The following is an 18,205-nucleotide window of genomic DNA, read 5'->3' as shown; positions in this document are numbered from 1 at the left end:
TACTACCTTTTTGCTTCCCCAATCACTTGCAAGTGCAGCAATTGCTTTGCCTTGATCCTGCTGGTGGGGGAAGTCCCAGAGGGATGCTGTTTTCACAATTGGCTTCCGGGTCTCCTCTGTATTTACCCTCCGATTCCCCTAATACCCGAAGTCTTGCAGAAACCCCGTTGCTTGAAGAGCACTCTCATCCGCGATTCTGCTGCCTAAGGTCTCATCTGACGTATCACCCTTTGATACTGGATCCCATTTCAGATGATCTCTCCCACCCCTGGGCTCTTCCACTTCCCAGTCACCGTACCCTTCATCTAACTGCATGGTTTCTTTTGTTCCAGTAATTCTGATTCTGTCCAGGCTTCTTCCCTGGGGAGGAACATTATTTTCGCTTTGCAAAAAGTGTACAAAGAAAGTGTATTCCAGTAAGTGGAAAAGGTTTTCCATTTGGACCATACAATGGAATCTAGACCCCTTTTCAGCCCCTATTCCTAATATATTGCTGCTCTTATCTTCCCTCTTTCAGGATGGGGAGATTTTCTCTATTAAGCTCTAGTTGGCTGCCATCTCTAATTTCCATGTTGGCAATGAGGCTACCTTTTCTTCCAAGTTGTGCAAAGCCTTTATGAAAGGACTTTAAAACTGGCAACCTTCAACTAGTAAGGAAGAGATCCATGACACTTACCAGACACACCAGCCCGTTTATTACATCTAGAATGTACTAAGCGCTTTCACCCATCTTTTTGTGGGCTTCACCAGAGTAAAATACATTGACAAAACTGCCCTTATAAATCATTTAACTAACAATCAATTAACAAATCATGTGACCAAATAAGCAGTTATAGCAGAATACTTTTAAAGAGCAGTGCTATACTTGATTTAAAAGTGGCAACCATAAAAGCCAATGCAGTACAAAACCCACACAAACCATATAAAACTACTTATTTTTGAATGTTGGTTAAAAATATTGCAACCATTGTATGAAATTCTATAAAGATGTATGCCAATACAAAAAGTATGTAGATATATGTTTGTGAAAATTAATTTAAAATATTACATTAAAATTGTATACAGATCTAACTTATTCTTAATTCCATAATCGAGGTTCACTGCTATGTAAAAGTCCACTGCATAAACATTTGTTGTGCAAATACCCACTCTAAAGTGCAGAAACTTAATGCCTTCTGTCATATCAAATAGGATTTATATTCTAATATACTAGTAATCGAAATAGTTATTTATACCTGGTGGTTTATTTGGTTCTAAGCGAAGCTGCCATAAACACGCACTCTTTTCCAATAAGGTCTTAAAATCACCACGTGCCTCAGTCTTGGGTACCCTGTCTATCACAAAGAATAAGAATCTTTTAAAATTTGTACATACCACACTGTGGGTAAACAGGGCACTTGCTCCTTTTTTGTTTTTAATGTCCCTATTGTGTTCTAAAATACGTTTCCTAAGCTTGTGTATAGTTTTACCCACATAAAATGCATGACAGCTGAGGCAGGTGGTAAGATACACCACCATGTCTTACAATTACAGTGCCCTGGGCACCGGAGTGTTCTGTCGTAGTTGTTAACCTTCACATGTGGGCCATCATTTATGTACTTACATGTACTACACAAACCACTTTTACCCATCTGGGAAATGTATGAATTCTTCAAACCTCTTGCTAATAATTCCTTTAAATTCATGCCTCTACTGTATGAAAAAGTAGGTTTAAGGCCCACTATATCCTTCACGTCTCCAGTAAACACACTATCCCATGTTTCTATAATAATCTTTATCTCAGGTGCTGTGTGGTTGTACTCCAGTGTCATAACTGCACTCTTGGAATACTTAATCTGATGTTAATCTTCATTCATTCTTTTATCGGTTCCGTCCTCAGAACCAAGCCGGCCAGTATCAAGCTCGCGTCAGTCAAAAACTCTCGAGCCAAGGTCCTACCCAGAATGCTGTACTCCCTGTTACTTCAGATCTTGTTTGCTGCATTGCTGAACAGCCGTGTCAAGCCACACACTCAGCTAAGTGTCAAATTTTTTGACAGTTTATATATTACTCTAAAATTTTCTCAAAAGTTTATTCTAATATTTTCCTACCCCATCACACACTTGAGATTCTCTCCCTTTAGTCCTTTCCCTTTATTACCCTCTTTTTCGTACCTTGTGGTAATTCTCCATTGCCATTGTTGGTAATCCTTCTTTTTCTTTTTTTACCCTTTTCTTGGGTAGCCATTATTCTTCCTTTTGCTACTGTGCTTCTCCACAACAGCTATGTCAGATAAGAAGAGTTACATTGGTTTCAAGCAGTGCAAGGATTTGTGGCCGTAAGTTACCCCTTTCCGATGGCCATGACTTGTGTCTGCTGTCTTAATGTCTCCCACTTGACAGTAGATCCTCCATGTGGGATCTGTAAAAACTTCTCTACCAGGACACTCAGCGAGAGGAAGAATAAGTTAATTTTGAAAGGTCTCCTCAAGTCTCCTTTCTTTGAAGCTATTTCTGGGTTGGAAGGCTAACCCCCTCCTGTTAAATCCCGCAAGAGGCGTTCTTCATCTTCTTCATCGAAGTCACTCCCTTCTCCCTCGGGAGATCGTTGGGAGTCTACTCACAAGAAGGTGAAATTGATTACTACTCCAGTGCTGCCACATGTGACCCTGTCAGCTAATGATCCTGACTACAGCCATGTCTCCTTTATCAATATCGGCACCGGAGTTTCCAGTGCAGACTACTACGGTTCCGACAATTCTGTCGCAACCCCTAACGGCACTGTCAATACAGGTTCAGTCCCCTTAAGGCACTGTTGGTACAGTCACCTTTGGCCCCAAGTATGACTCTTCTATACTCCACTGCACAGACTTTCTCGGCACCGACATGTACTTTGGTGCAGTCGTTCTCAGCACTGTCCTTATTGCCAGTGTAGACCCTTTAAACTACCATGGCGGCAACATCTTCGGTGCAGACTTTTTCCTCGCCATTTTCTTCGGTGCAGACTTCCCCAGCTCCAAGCTCTGCACCTATTGAATTAGCAAGGACCAAATATTCCCCTTCATTGGATCCTTTTGCAAGCAGTCAGTATAGTCCTTTCCTGGAAAGGCCAGAATTGCCATCAGCCTTCTCCATGAGGTCAACCAAGAGTCTTTCTGAGCAGGATGTGTTGCAGCTTGTTGACCAGTTGCTTGTGGCCAGAGGTCTCTCTCTCAACCATCGAAGTCCACGTTCCCTCATTCAGGTGGGCGTATTTTGCCTCAAGCCCCAACCTATACTCCTCTTCGACTTCTACTCATGTCTCAAAGCCTATTACTCCGACACCAGCTTCCCTCCCTCCGACTTCAATAGTGGATCTCACTTTGGAACCAGAGTTGGCCCTTGGTGCACTGGGCATCGGGCTCTTCTCAGGCCAGTAGCTGTGCCATTGGGGAGGGCATTCCTGGCTCCCCACCGATTTCCCCCCCTCTGGGCAGGGTGTGACCCCGGTTCCAAGGTTGTCGTGCTCTGTTCCGGGCTGCCATCCGTCCTTAGGCAGGCCAGCATTCCAGGCCATGGAGAGGGCGCTTGCCTCCGCTGGCAAAGCTCATTTGTGTGAGTCCTCTCCCCTCACTGTACCGCAGCTGCCACAAGCTTCACCCCCCCCCCCCGGACACCGGGCATGAGCTTCAGGTATCTCCTCCTCAGGAGGCCCCCTATTTGCAGTCTTCCCCAGAACCTCCCACTGAGGAAGCCCCCCACAAAGCATCATGCAAGAGGAAGCACATGGACTCCACTGAGGAGTCATTGACTGAAGATATGGATTTTGATGATGGGGAAGGGTCCCCATGGTCACCCTCTGATGAGGTGTCCTTTGGTGACATCCTCGAGATCCTTGGACAGAGGGGTGAATGGAAGCCCTCTAATCCTTCCTCTGAGGAATCCGTATTCCTGCAAGCTTTACGTGCCTGGCCCCCTACCGCCTGGGTCACCACTCCTGTCGATGAGCTCGCCCAGCTCATTGTGCAGCATGCATGGAAGGCTCCTGATACCATGGAAGCAATGCCCAAGAGGCCAGACAAGATATTATCGTCCCCTGTGGAGTACCCCCCACTGGTCACGTGGTCTCCCAGTAGACGCTATGGTGGTGGCAGCTGCCACTAAGAAGGATTTGGCAGAAGAGAGCCAAACTGTCCATCTGCCCAGCAAGGAGTCCCAGGCGATTGACAGATTAGGGAAGCGTGTGCTTGCTTCATCGACCTTTGCCGTAAGGTCTTTGAATTATTTGGCACATTTTACCAGGTTTCAGCGAGATCTTATCAACCAGCTCTCTGAAACCTTGCCAGGAGCTGTTTCGGACGAAGTCCGTCATAATGTGGCTTCTCAGATAGCCACCCTAGAGTCAATTTCCAGCTCTTCCATGTGTCTTATTTTTCACGCAATGGAAGGGGTGGCTAGAGCGGCAGCCCAGGTATAGTCGCTAGATAAGATGCTTGGATGCACCTTTGTGACTTTGCAGACTCCTTTAAGGCTTCCTTCATGAATGCCCCCATAGAGGCCGCTTTGTTTGCCCCTCAAGTCAAGGATGCGCTGGCATGGTGTGAACAAGATGACAAGACCTCGTCTGCCGTTTGCGTCAGACAATCCACCCCTCAGCGATTCTATTCCAGAAATCAGAGGAGTGGAAAGATCTGGCACAAGAAATCACAGGGTTCTTTCTGGGATACACGTACCGAGATTTCCCCTAGAGGCAGAGGGGGAAACTCCAATGAAAGACTCCCCTTTCGGGACAGAGGAGGTCCGTGAAACCGGGGTTCCAGAGATTCTTTCTCTGGCCAACCCTGTCAGCGCTCCTGAAGTGTTGCCTGACTGCTCACCTCTGGAAGTGGTCTGGGGTTATTTCTCCTTGTACCCTGCTGCTTGGCAAAAGATAACCGACTCTTGGGTACAACAGTTTATATTCAGAGGCTATCACATCTCCTTCCATCTAATCCTTCCTCTTCTGGAAGAAGACTATTGGATGTGCTGTGTAGATCTTCAAGATACATATTGCCACATAAAGATGGACAAGCCCTCAAGAAGATAACTCCGCTTCCGTATAGGAGCCAGTCACTACCAGTTTCGAGCGCTGCTCTTTGGTCTCTCTACAGCCCCCCAGTGTGTTCACAAAATGCATGGCAGTGGTTATTGCTCACTTGCAACTTCAAGGATTCCAGGTGTTTCCATATCTAGACTGGCTCCTTACTGCTCCCACCAAGTGTCTACTGGAAGAAGCCCTGCAGTATACTCTCTTAACAGCTCGAAGCCTATGAATCACTATAAACTGGGAGAAATCCAACACAGCCCCAACTCGGTCTTTGGAATTCATAGGGGTACTGTTGGACACAAGAAATTGCACAGCATCCCTTCCAGAACACAGACTTCAGAGAATAAGACAACAAGTTCAGCCATTGCTGTGTCGCCACAAATCCCCAGCTTGATCTGTACTTCAGCTATTGTGGTCAGTGGCAGCTTCAATCACCATTTTTCCTGTAGCCAGATTCCACATGAGACTTCTTCAATAGCTACTTGTCACTCGGTGGAACCCTCTGCAACATCCTTTGTCTTTTCAAATGTGTGACTCAGAAATGCAAACAAGATTTACTCTGGTGGACGTCTAGCCACGGTGACACGGACTCCTCCCTGATGGGATGGGGGGGGGGGGCTATGTCAGGGAAACTCTGTCCGAGGCACCTGGTCGGAGACAGAGGCCCTTTTGCATATGAGTGCCCTGGAACTGAAGATGGTGCTTCTAGCGTTGCAAGCATTTCACTCCATCCTTCCGTCAGGGACTATTGCAATCCAATCAGACAACATGTCAGTGGTCTGGTACATCAGCAAATAAGGGTGCACCAGATTTTGCCCGTTATGCTGAGAGGCCTTGAGAATATGGCAATTGGCGATAGCTTACAGCCACTTTCTGATTGCAACACATATTCCCGTGGGCTCCAACGTGATAGTGGAGAAATTGAGTAGGTGCATTCTACAGCATCACGAGTGGTCCCTCAATCCTCTAATAGCAGCAAGAATCTTCCATCGCTGGGGCCAGCCTTGCTGCGAGCTATTTGTCTCCCCAACCAACAACAAGTGCAGCAACTACTTTGCCCTGATACCCCCTCGGGAACAGTCACCAAGGGAGGTTCTAGTCCACGCTTGGCCCTCTGGTCTTCTTTATGCTTATCCACCCCTTCCCCTCATCTCCTGATTTCTTAAAGAAAGCATGACAGTTGAAGAGCAAAGTGATCCTCATTGCCATATTGGCCTCGACAAATCTGGTTTCCCTTCCTCTGGTCTCACCCGCTAGATCAACCATGGATCCTCAATCCATCACCAACATTTATCTCCCATCCACAAAGTCTGATTCACCCCAATCAAACAACCCTGAAACTGAAAGCTTGTTTTCTCCACTTCCTATGATTGCCAGTCATGAAAACCTTTTGTCCCCTGTGTGCAATATTCTTATTGCATCTCCTAAATCGCCCACCAGACTAATCTATCTTAACAAATGGAAGAGGTTTTCTCTATGGGTAGGAGATAAGCAAATAGACCCCTTGTCAGCCCCGGCCTTGGTGGTTTTAGATTACTGGTCACATCTTTTCCACTCTGGGGGTGTCTGCCTCTACTATCCGTGTACATTTAGCTGCCATCTTGAATTTCCATATTGGCTTTCAAGATTCTTCACTTATGTCACACAGAATCTGTAAGACTTTTTTGAAATGGGTTATCCACCTAAAACCTCCCTTCAGAGAACCCATACAACCGTGGGATTTGGCCTTGGTTCTGCAAGCTTTAACAGCTCCACCCTTTGAACCTGCGTCCTCTTGTGATGTAAAATATCTCTTGGAAAACTTTGTTTTTGATTGCAATCACATTGGCCAAACGATTGTCAGAACTTCAGGCCTTATGCATCAAACCTCCTTATCTTCCATAAGGATAGGGTATCACTGAGAACCAATTGTACCTTTTTACCAAAAGTGGTGTCAGAGCGATTTGTCAGCCAGTCTTTTGATCTCCAAGTGTTCTTTCCTAACCATTCTAACAATGGAGAGTATTGCTTGCACTCCTTGGATGTTCATAGGCAAATAAGATTTTATCAGGACAGAACAAAATCTACCCGTAAGTCAAACCAACTGTTTCTGAACCTAGACGGGGTCATCCTGTATCAAAAATTACATTGTCTCCGTGGTTGGGAAAATGTATCACCTTTATCTACAACAAAAACAATCTCACCTTGCCTCATAGTCAAACCACATTCTACAAGATCTATGGCAACTTCAGGAACCTTCCATGCTAAGGCTTCCCTCAATGATATTTGCTCAGCTGCAACTTGGGGTAAACCTCATACATTTATTCTTCATTACAAATTGGACTTGGACTCCAGAGGTAGAGCTTCCTTGGTTCCATGGTGCTCAGGAATGTCCTTCCATGAGGGCCACCCAGGAATACAGGTAGCTGGGGACTTTGTCCCATCAGTAAGGAATGAACAAAGATTAACAACGTCAGATAAAGAAGTTATGTCTTACCATAACGTTCCATCTGTGTTGTTGATCTTCATTCATTCGTTATTTCCCACCCTCTGTCCCCCATCTGGAGTTTCTTGGTTGATGATCTGTACTTCTTTCTTGTAGGTCTGTTATGACCAGAGGGTAACCTCTACTTTTATCAACTTGCAAACTCTATCTGAGGTAACGGAATAGAGCATTCTGGGTAGGACCTTGGCTCGAGAGTTTTTGGCTGACACGAGCTTGATATTGGCCAGATTAGTAATGAATGAATGAAGATAAACACAGATGGAACATTATGGTAAGACATAACTTCTTTTTTTGCTCAATCCCACTTGTATTGTCCAAATTAACACCATCCCTCTTAGTGTCAAGGAGAATCGGTTGATAGAAGGAATTTCTTTTCTTACATATCTCATTTTGTGTGCTGAGTAATAGATCTGGGGGATAGCACCTATTCCTAAAAAGATCCATAAGATATATTTCTTTTGCAAATATTTCATCTTGGCTAACAAGCCTCGATACCTGGACCATATGTCCTTTCACCACATTCTTCTTTAAAGTGTGTGGATGGCAACTGTCATAATGAAGAAAAGAGTTAATGTAAGTTTTTTTACGGAAGATACTGTAGCAAATTTCACCACCACATTTGTATAGCAAAATGTCAAGAAATTCTGTTTTATCCTTGTTATATTGACTGGTAAACTTTAAAAACCCAGTCGTATTTCCCAAGTAATCTATAAACTCCAGTAATTCTTCCTCAGTACCTCTCCATAAAATTTGTTTATTCAAGTAATGTAAGTACGTTAACATCTTGGATATATACTTTGAGGGGGAAACAAACTGCCTTTCCCCACTCTGCCAACACTAGATTCACGTATATAGGGGTACATCTCACCCACATCGCAACACCTTCAATCTGCTTGTAAAACTCTCCATTAAATAACATAAAATTATTGAGCAAAAACCATCTCCATCAAATCCACCATTAATTCCCTTAAAACATTGTGTAATTCCCCTAGTTCCTTCAAGCTTTTCCCAAATAATTCCAAGCCATTGTCATGGGATATAATAGAAAACAGTTTAATGACGTCAGTAGTTACAAACATGAATCCTTCATTACCATTTAGGTGCATCTGTGAATAGTGTCCAAGCAATGCCAGGAATCCCTTAATATATGGGGAGTATTTTCCAAAAATTTTACAATTCAAATCAATGAATGAAGCTGTAGCTTCAGTCTTGGATCCCTTAGCAGCTACAATTGGTCTGAATGGAGGTGAATTTACACATTTATGCATTTTTGGAATACCAAATATGTGAGTTATTACCGGATGGTCAACAATAAGAAATTTATATTGTTCCGATACAACTCCTTCACGTAGGTATTCATAAAGCTGCCAGTTTCTTTGCATACGCTCAGTACACATCAAATTTTGATACTGTTTCATATTTATTATTGTCATTCAACAATTTTTCCATCTTAAATGTGTAATCCATGTTGGTCATGATCACTCCACCCCCACCTTAATCTGGTTTCATCACTCTGTGTGTGTGATTCTGTGAGTTGTTAAACAGAACTTTTCACCACTAGTTAAATTGTCTTTGTTAATCTTGTCTAACCAGACACATCTCCTAATCTGACTCTCTCATAATTTTTCAAACACCATAATCATAGCGTTACTGGGTGGTATAAAGGTACTACTTCGCTTGGGATTCAAAACATGGTCAGCAGAGGGATTACCATTGTTAGCAAAAAACATCTTTAAATTCAACAATCTAATGTACAGTTTTAATTGTATGAGTAACCTTCCAGCATATCTATACATGGGTATAAAAGAAAATCCTTTCTGAAACAATGTAGTGTAGATATTTCTAACTCACTAAAGTTGCATATAAAAAAATTAACACGTGCTTATAACTTACTGTATTTAAGCTAATATTTTCAACAAACTCAATTGAATGAACCAGTCCAGAAAGTCATGTCACAACACTTCTTCACCCAATTGTAATTGATTCTGTTGGTCTGAAAGCTGGGATTGTGCCATTGGTTATGGCGAGCATATCTCTGCCCCCCCCCCATCTCCCTCTCCCTTGGTTGTTTTGGCCCATTTCTGGTGTACGTGTTGGGGCATTCTGGTGTTTGCAATTCCTTAACGGGTCGGATCACCTTAGGGGTGGGGGGGGGGTCTAAAAAAGCCTCATTTTCTTCATAGCGGTTAGTAGGTGTATTCTCATTAACCTTATCTGTAGAATACTGACCATTGTCCTGTTCCAGTGCTGCAATATTGCCCTCATTTGATTTAGTTGTTGGGTAGGCTGTATTCTCTGCATAATCATTAGCATCTCTTACAATTTTCCCCTGCTTTCTCTCTAAGCCAACCCTTACATACTTGTCAATATCAGTTAAATACTTTTCAAAATGGGACTTGACGTCAAGCAGTAAATCATTCTGAATACTGTTTTTTTAAAGAAACTAAACTGGCTAAGCTGAAAAATGAATTAATGTTATTATCGAGGATAATGATGCACATCATGTCCATACCTGTGCTGTCAAATAATGCTTTTAAGTCCTGAAATGCTTCCAGTTGTTCACTGATACCCATGGGGAGTTAAAAATCCTTAAGCCCTTCGTTACTTGGGTCAGCTCGATTGAATGCTCAATTGTCCATTTGTAGCGTTTTAAATCTTAGTTAACTTCTCAAACTGAGTTAACTGTGTTGAAAGAACCCAAGTTGGTGTTTGTCTTTAATGGTCTCAGATTCAGTGTGGGAGGTGCCAAGAGCAACTCAGTCAGGATAAGCTGTAGTTCTGATGTCACCGCCGCTCTGCACCTCGGGATTTAGATTCATAGATTAGTACTAGGCTAGCTGCCCTTTAGGGACATTTTAAGCCTAGCCAATTACCCTATACGAGAATCAAACTTTGCACCTTGTGCTCATAAGGTAAATATCTTGACCATTATGCCAAACTCCCACCCCCTTTGTAGTGTTTGTTCTATTAACTGCCGTCTACATATTGACAACCCCACTAGAAGGTGGTGTGTGAGGAGTAAGCAACTCTTCTTGCGTTGAAATTGGGGAAACATTTTGAACCCTCAATGTTTCCACTCTTGTTTTGCAATTAACAGATTGTTTGGACAAATCCACTTGTGTTAAAAGCTGCTCCATTTCTCAGCAGGAACCTCATAGTCCGGAAGCGTTCGCTCATCAAATAACTGAACTAAAACACAATATACCAGCTTGGAGTCCCAAACAGATCTGGAAAATAGTCAAACAACTTTAAAACTGGCAACCATCAACTAGTAAGGAAGAAATCCACGACACTGTTACCAGACACAACAGCCGTTTATTACATCCAGAATGTACTAAGCGCGTTCACCCATTTTTTGTGGGCTGCTTCAGAGTAGAATACATTGACAAAACTGCCCTTATAAATCATTTAACAAATCATGTGACCAAATAAGCAGTTAATATACAGACGTATCCCAATATAAAAAGTATATATATATGTTCATGAAATTAATTTTAAATATTAATTGCATTAAAATTGTATACAGATCTAACTTATTAATTCCATAATCAAGGTTCACTGCTATGTAAAAGTCCACTACATAAACATTTGTTGATGTGCAGAAACTTAATGCCTTCTGTCATATCAAATAAGATTTATATTTTAATATACTAGTAATCGAAATACAGTCATTTATACCTGGTGGTTTATTTGCTTCTAATCGAAGCTGCCATAAACACGCTCATTTCCAATAAGGTCTTAAAATCACCACCTGCCTCAGTCTCGAGTACCCTGTCTATCACAAAGAATAAGAATCTTTTAAAATTTGTACATACCGCACTGTGGGTAAACAGGACACTCGCTTTTTTTTTTTGTTTGTTTTTAATGTCCCTATTGTGTTCTAAAATATGTTTCCTAAGCTTGTGTATAGATTTACCCACATAAAATGCATGACAGCTGAGGCAGGTGGCAAGATACACCACCATGTCTTACAATTACAGTGCCCTGGACACCTGAGTGTTCTGTTGTAGTTGTTAACCTTCACATATGGGCCATCATTTCCGTACTTACACAAACCACATTTACCCATCCGGGAAATGTTGTTGTATGGATCCTTCGAACCTTTTTCTAATAATTCCTTTAAATTCATACCTCTACTGTATGAAAAAATAGGTTTAGGGCCCACTATATCCTTCAGATCTCCAGTAAACACACTATCCCGTTGTTTCTATAATATTCTGCATCTTAGGTGCTGTGTGGTTGTACTCCAGTGTCATAACTGCACACTTGGAATACATATTTTGATCAGTCCCACTTGTATTGTCCAAATTAACACCATCCCTCTTAGTGTCAAGGAGAATCAGTTGATAGAAGGAATTTCTTTTCTTACATATCTCATTTTGTGTGCCGAGTAATAGATCCGGAGGATAGCACCTCTTCATAAAAAGATCCATAAGATAATCTATTTCTTTTGCAAATATTTCATCTTGGCTAACAAGCCTTTATACCTGGACCATATGTCCTCTCACCACATTCTTCTTTAAAGTGTGTGGATGGCAACTATCATAATGAAGAAAAGTTACTAAGTTTTTTACGGAAGATACTGGAGCAAATTTCACCACCACATTTGTATAGCAAAATGTCAAGGAATTCTGTTTTATCCTTGTATTGACTGGTAAACTTTAAAAACCCAGTCGTATTTCCCAAGTAATCTATAAACTCCAGTAATTCTTTCTCAGTACCTTCAGTTCCTCAATATAGTACGTTCTGGTTGTAATAAACGGCTGGTGTGTCTGGTAACAGTGTCATGGATTTCTTCCTTTATGAAAGGAGTTTTTTTCCTTCGGCCTCCTAGTAAGGATCCATCACCTCCATGGGATTTTACCTTGGTGCTGTAGTCTGTAACCCAAAAGCCGTTTGAGCCTGCTAGTTCATGTGACATTAAATTGCTGTCCTGGAAGGCGGCCTTCTTAATGGCCATTATTTCTGCCAAGAGGATCTCAGAACTACAGGTTGTGTGCATTAAGCCACCATTTGATTTTTTTTTTCAATAGGATCGGGTGTCTTAGAATGAATCCTTCCTTTCTCCCCAAAGTGGTTTCTGAAGCAAATCTCAGTCAGTCGATTCAACTTCTGGTTTTCTTCCCTAATCAAGGAGAATATATCTTCCATTGTTTAGATGTCTACAGACAGTTGATTTTTATTTGAGAAGGATTGAGGAATTTAGGAAGTCAGACCAACTTTTTGTGGCGCTCTCCCAAAACAGAAGAGGTCAGGCAGTTTCCAAAGTGACTATCCCCAGGTGGATTGCTGGTTGTATTTTCTTCATTTACGCTAGTTGGAATTTGCAGCTATCCAGACCAGTTAAGGCCCATTCCACTTGATCTGTTACATCATCAGCCTTTTTGGCTATACTTTCCTTTGATATCTGTGCTGCTGCCACTTGGTCTAATCCTCATATTTTCATTTTGCACTACAAATTGGATTTGTTATTCAGGAACAGGGCTTCCTTTGGTTCCTCTGTGATCTTGCATATCCTTCCTTGAGGCCACCCCAGGGTACATTGTAGCTGGGGATTCTGACCCATCTGTGAGGAATGACACAGTTGGCATCAGATATGTACTTACCATAACTTGGCACCTGTGCTATCCAGCGTCATTATAACTCATGTTGCCACCCTCCTTCCCCCTTCCTTCTAGTAGGCCTGTTGAGGCTGAAGTGGGTTGGATCTGGCGAGAAGTTTTTGATTTCTGTTAATGATGTCTCTGCGTTTTTGCAAATTTAGCAAACTCAATCTGAGGGTTAGTGGGTAACAGGGGATTATGGTAAGGGGAGGAGCTTGAGCTCTGGATCTGTCTGAGAAGTTGCCAGCTCAGATCCGTGGTCGGATGGAATGACACTTGATAGCATAGATGTCAAGTTATAGAAAGTACATAATTTTGTGCCTGGTACAGTTATCTATGCAAGTTGCATTTTCATACTTAATGGCTTTGAAATACAGATGAGGCAATTGGCCTCAAAAATATTAGGTGTTCTTAATTGAAGGCTGTTCCCGATAAGTTACACATTGTGTCATATGCTTGCTGGGTGTACTGAAAACTGGCTTTGTTGTGGGATTTCTTAGCGTCACTGTTTCACTTTTCTAAAAGTAGTTACTAAGGAATGGATTTGTTTTACAACACATTTAATGATATGTTAAGGGAAGGTTAGTTTAACATCTGTAATCATTCTGTATGAGCTATTATATTCTGTGCATCTGTTTCATTCCTGTTTAACTGTGTTGATTCCTCAGTGTTTTTATTGTAGGTATTTTATTGCAGGAGGGTGCTACAGTAGCATGGTCACTGCACTGGCTAAGTGATGTCACAGCAGTGAATTGGGACTTGCAGCAGGGACAAGAAATACTAAACTAAATTTAAGCTTGGAAGGTGAAATATTTGCTTACTAATTAAAAGAATATATGAGCAGTAAAGTGTAGGAATTATACTGAGTAATTGTTGAACATTTGAGGTATCAATTGCTCTTAAGGGTTTTAGATATGATTGCTTTCACAACTTGAGTACCACTTTATGATTGTGTTAGTGAACCACTTGCACACTTAAGAATTAACTACTGCATAATTTTTTAACAGACTGCTACTCATGATTCCATTGAAGAAGAACTACGACAGTTTCTGTCCTGCATCCATGTACCTGACGGTCAGCTTATTTTAACTCTTGTTACTACAGAACTCTTGAACAGGTGCAAGAGTGCTTCAGATTTCTACCCTCAGAGTTCCCTTGTACAGCTTGTACAGACACATGGTCTATCTCATAGGTGAGTACATGAAATATTTATTAGTACTGGCTTTCCTTCTATACATTTTCCAGAAAATTCCATGTACACTTCTGTGTGTTCAATTTTGTTCATTCCCATGTAAAGTTCTAGTGCTTCCTTTTTCTTAGTATCCTTAAGTGCAAGTTTGTGTTCATGGATGCCCCCCACACAGTTTGAGCTGTTTGCTATATGTAGAATGTTGATGCCCCCCAACTGTGAAAATGTTGCCTGCTGCACTTTTATTGGGCACCCTTTTAATACCTTATTTCTTTGGGGTAGTGTTGGTGGTTTTTAGGGTGAAGGGCTGAAGTTGCAGATCAGGATAGTGTCACTGGAAATTGAGAGAGGATTTATTTATTTTTTATTAGTGTTAATCCAAACTGACATTTGTATAGACAAAAAGAATACTTAAGCAAAATTAACATACAAGCAAAGATTTGTATTGCACAATGACGAGTGGCATAGATGCATCACAGTTAACAAAATAAATCTGGGTACACTTGGAGCATGGTTGAGTTAAGCAAACAGGAATACATGAGTATAAATAAGGTTAAGTAATTAACATACTAGCATAGGTTCATATTATGCAGTCTAGTGAAAAACACATTTCTTAGTTCTTGTATCCATAGCAACAGTTTGAGCGTAATCTGAAATAAATGTTTATAGTAGACTTGTGTATACTCCAAAAATTGTATCTTCCCCAATCAGCAGGTGTATAAGGTACACTGTGTAACTACGATCACCTATTCAGATGAGAAGAGTTGGCATAACTATGTAAACTTTTAATTAAACCGTTGTTTGGTTGGCCTGTGTGTCTCAAACATTTACAGAGAATTTTCTTAAAGCTAGTAATATTGATTCTCCAAATGATTGCTGAAGATTTTTCTCTGTGCCTGGTTTGAGTTTCAAGGGTTCCGTCTCTTAAACTGTAAGACTTCACAGTTGAATAGTTTATTATGTAGCAGTGAATAGTATCTAGAGTTGACAAGTTTATATGTTATGGTATTCAGTAGTACTGTGGCTCTAGCAGAAATGGACAACTATCAAGCTTTCCAACAGTAGTGAGATGATGCTGTTTGTTAGGTGTATGAAGCAAAGTTAGTTTTGGTACTTTTGTTTAAAAAAAAAAAAAAAAAAAAAAAAAGTGATGTCCTATTCTCATATTGCAGTATTCCAAACCCTTGAGTTTTCCTCTCTTGCTACTCTAATGTCCAGCCAGTATACAAAAGCTTCTAGTCACGGCAGGGTACATGGGATATCTGATGTTAGCTAAGGGAACGTGGGCTATAAAAGTGATGTCTGCACAAACCAGACCTCAGAACTTCTCTCCCGCCAGTCGAACATCGGTTGTTCCTGCCATCCCGGCTGTCAGATCACCTTTTCTAAGCTAAGTACACCAATGGGGACGTTTTGTTCTTTTGAGTCACTGTGTGTTTGTGTAGGTTCATGTCATTCAGGAAGGGAAAGTGTAGGTGCGGTCATCGGATCCCCTATTAAGATGCCCACGAGCTTTGCTTTTTTTGTTTAGGGCCTACGCATGGCCATAAATCTTGCTCCATCTACCATCCCTTCATTCAAAAAACTTTGCGCAGCCATCTGCAGGCGTTGAATATTTACCTGGAAAATCGGCGCCTTGAGCGCTTAGCTTTAGCTATGAAGGGGCAGTCCAGTCAACCTGTTGAGCCACCAAAGAACAGGGCCAAAGTTGATAGGCCTGAATCCGTTGCTGTACTTCCTCCACGCGATGTCCCTCCTGTGGCCATTTGCCTGGAGGAATGATTTGTCGCCACCGGTATGGGTACAGCAGCTACTGTTGGGGAGGGCACTTCCTTAGAGGTAACAGACGTCTGCTATGACATCGAGGGGGAGCCTCTGCTTGTACCAGCTGCCCAGACGGATCCCTCCACTACTACACAGGTTTCTGAACATAGGCCTACCTTGGCCCTGATGCCCACTAGGCCTTCCCTTAAAAGAAAACAGAAAACTTAAGCAGGTTTCTCCTTTTGCAGAGAGACAGACAGACTGGCAGGCCTTTTCTCAAAGTCTTTTCAATGCTTTTTATGGCTCTGAGGACTGCTATGCCCTCATCCTTCTGTGTGGCTCTTGTGATAAGCCTTAGGCCTCAGGCCTTGGATACTTCTCAAGCTGAAGCAGAGGACTCCTCTGATTCTTCTTCAGAGGACTCTATCATATATCTCCCAGTTACCATCCCCGCTTGGTTATGCCTTCCCAGAGGACGACTCTGCAGAAACTGATTCTTCAGGTGAGGATCTCACCTTTGGGGAGACTATTTCTAAAATGAGGGAGTACTTCAAATGGGACACCCCTGAGATCACAGAATTTCAGAAAACATACTATGAACTCCTTCATATAGACACTCCTGCTCCTTCAGCTGTACCCCCAGTCTTGCCAGCCTTTCTGGATGCATTTAATGCAGCATCTGATAATCCTAACTCTCAGCCCCTGCACCTCGAAGGCCTGACTGATTTTACAAGGTTCCTGAGGGGGCCAGATTCCTTAAGTGTCCTGCAGTGGACCCTGACACTGTATCAGTTTCTGCTGATAAGGCATCAAAGCTGCTTCCATCCACCTCAGTTCTCCCCACAGGTAGATAACAAGACCATGGAGTGCTTTGGTAAAATGTTTTATACCTCTGCTACCTTGTCATTCAGGGCAGTACATTATCAAACCCATATGTCTAAATATGCCCTAGCCCTTTTAGGGCAAGCCACTAAACTTATGAATGAGATCCCAGACTCTCCTGTTAAGACACAATTATCCAGCCTTATCTCCCTGTTGTCTTAGGTCTTTAGGCATTCCATTAGGTGCAGCTATGATGCAACTGAAGCTTTTGCCAAATTTGCATATCTGCCTCAGTGCTGAGAAGATATTCCTTGCTAAGGTTACAGACCTTATCTGATACTAGGGCAAAACTTTTGGACACGCCTCTGGATAACTCTGCCCTCTTGGAACAAAGGTTGCTGAGTTATTCAAAACTCTGCAACAGAAGGGGGAAGGAGTTACAGGACCCTTAAATACTTTTGTTTTTCCAGTCCCCAAATTCTACAGGAATTGCCCCTCAAAAACTCAGTTCATAAGGAAACACTCTGCTCCCCCCTCCTCCTTCCAGGGTCAGAAAGAGTTCCAGGAAGCAACAAACCTCTTCCAGGCCTGCTCAGACTCGTGCCCTGAAGCATCAATTTCAGGACAGGGCAGATGGTCTGTAACTACCTGCCATTACTGCAAAAGCCTCTCTACTTCGTCCACCTGTCCTTAAGGCTTTCACTGTCTTCCCTGTTTGGAAAATCATTACCACAGAGAGGTGGGTCTTGGCCATCATAGAAAAGGGTTATTTCTTGACCTGGATCACAACACCCACCTTGAGGGGCATTCCACAGCCACCTAAAGAATATCTCCCCCCTTTTCAGCCAGTGATGGACAGCCTTTTGGCCCAAGGAACAATTCAGTCTGTCCCTACGCAGAAAAGGCAAAGGGTTTCTATTCGACTCTTCCTAGTCCCAAGAAAAGATAGCCCCTGGAGACCAATCGTAAAGCTTTCCCACCTCAGTCTCTTCCTACAAGCACCTTCCTTTCATAAGCTCACTCTACAGACCCTCTTCCCCTTGATTTCTCCTCAGGGATTCTTGGCCACCTTGGATATCAAAGATACCTATCTGCATGTGCCCATAAGACCAGAGTATAGGAGATACCTACGCTTCTCTGTGGGCTCCTCACATTTTCAGTTCTCTGCCTTGCCCTTTGGAACTTTCTACAGCACTAAGGGTCTTCAAGTGCTTGGCACCAGTGGTGGCCTTCTGCAGGACTCTCTGTATTCAAATATTTCCTTACCTAGACATCCTCTCTCTCCAGGCAGATTGCCCA

General features: G+C 42.4%; 1 protein-coding gene across 1 annotated transcript in view; it reads left to right on the top strand.

The window, feature by feature from the left end:
* NOL11 (nucleolar protein 11) overlaps positions 1 to 18,205 on the top strand; it is a 1,613,635-nt gene that overhangs the window by 1,209,247 nt on the left and 386,183 nt on the right. Inside the window, exon 10 of the mRNA XM_044086719.1 lies at positions 14,139 to 14,323. Within this exon, the coding sequence (XP_043942654.1) occupies positions 14,139 to 14,323 (185 nt within the window). The remainder of the gene's footprint in view (positions 1 to 14,138; positions 14,324 to 18,205) is intronic.

This window comes from Protopterus annectens, chromosome 10.part0 (genome assembly GCF_019279795.1).
Source record: "Protopterus annectens isolate FY-2018-M chromosome 10.part0, PAN1.0, whole genome shotgun sequence".
Lineage (NCBI taxonomy): Eukaryota > Metazoa > Chordata > Ceratodontiformes > Protopteridae > Protopterus > Protopterus annectens.
Note: the sequence above shows the minus strand (reverse complement) of the source record. Positions and strands in the feature narration are given on the sequence as shown.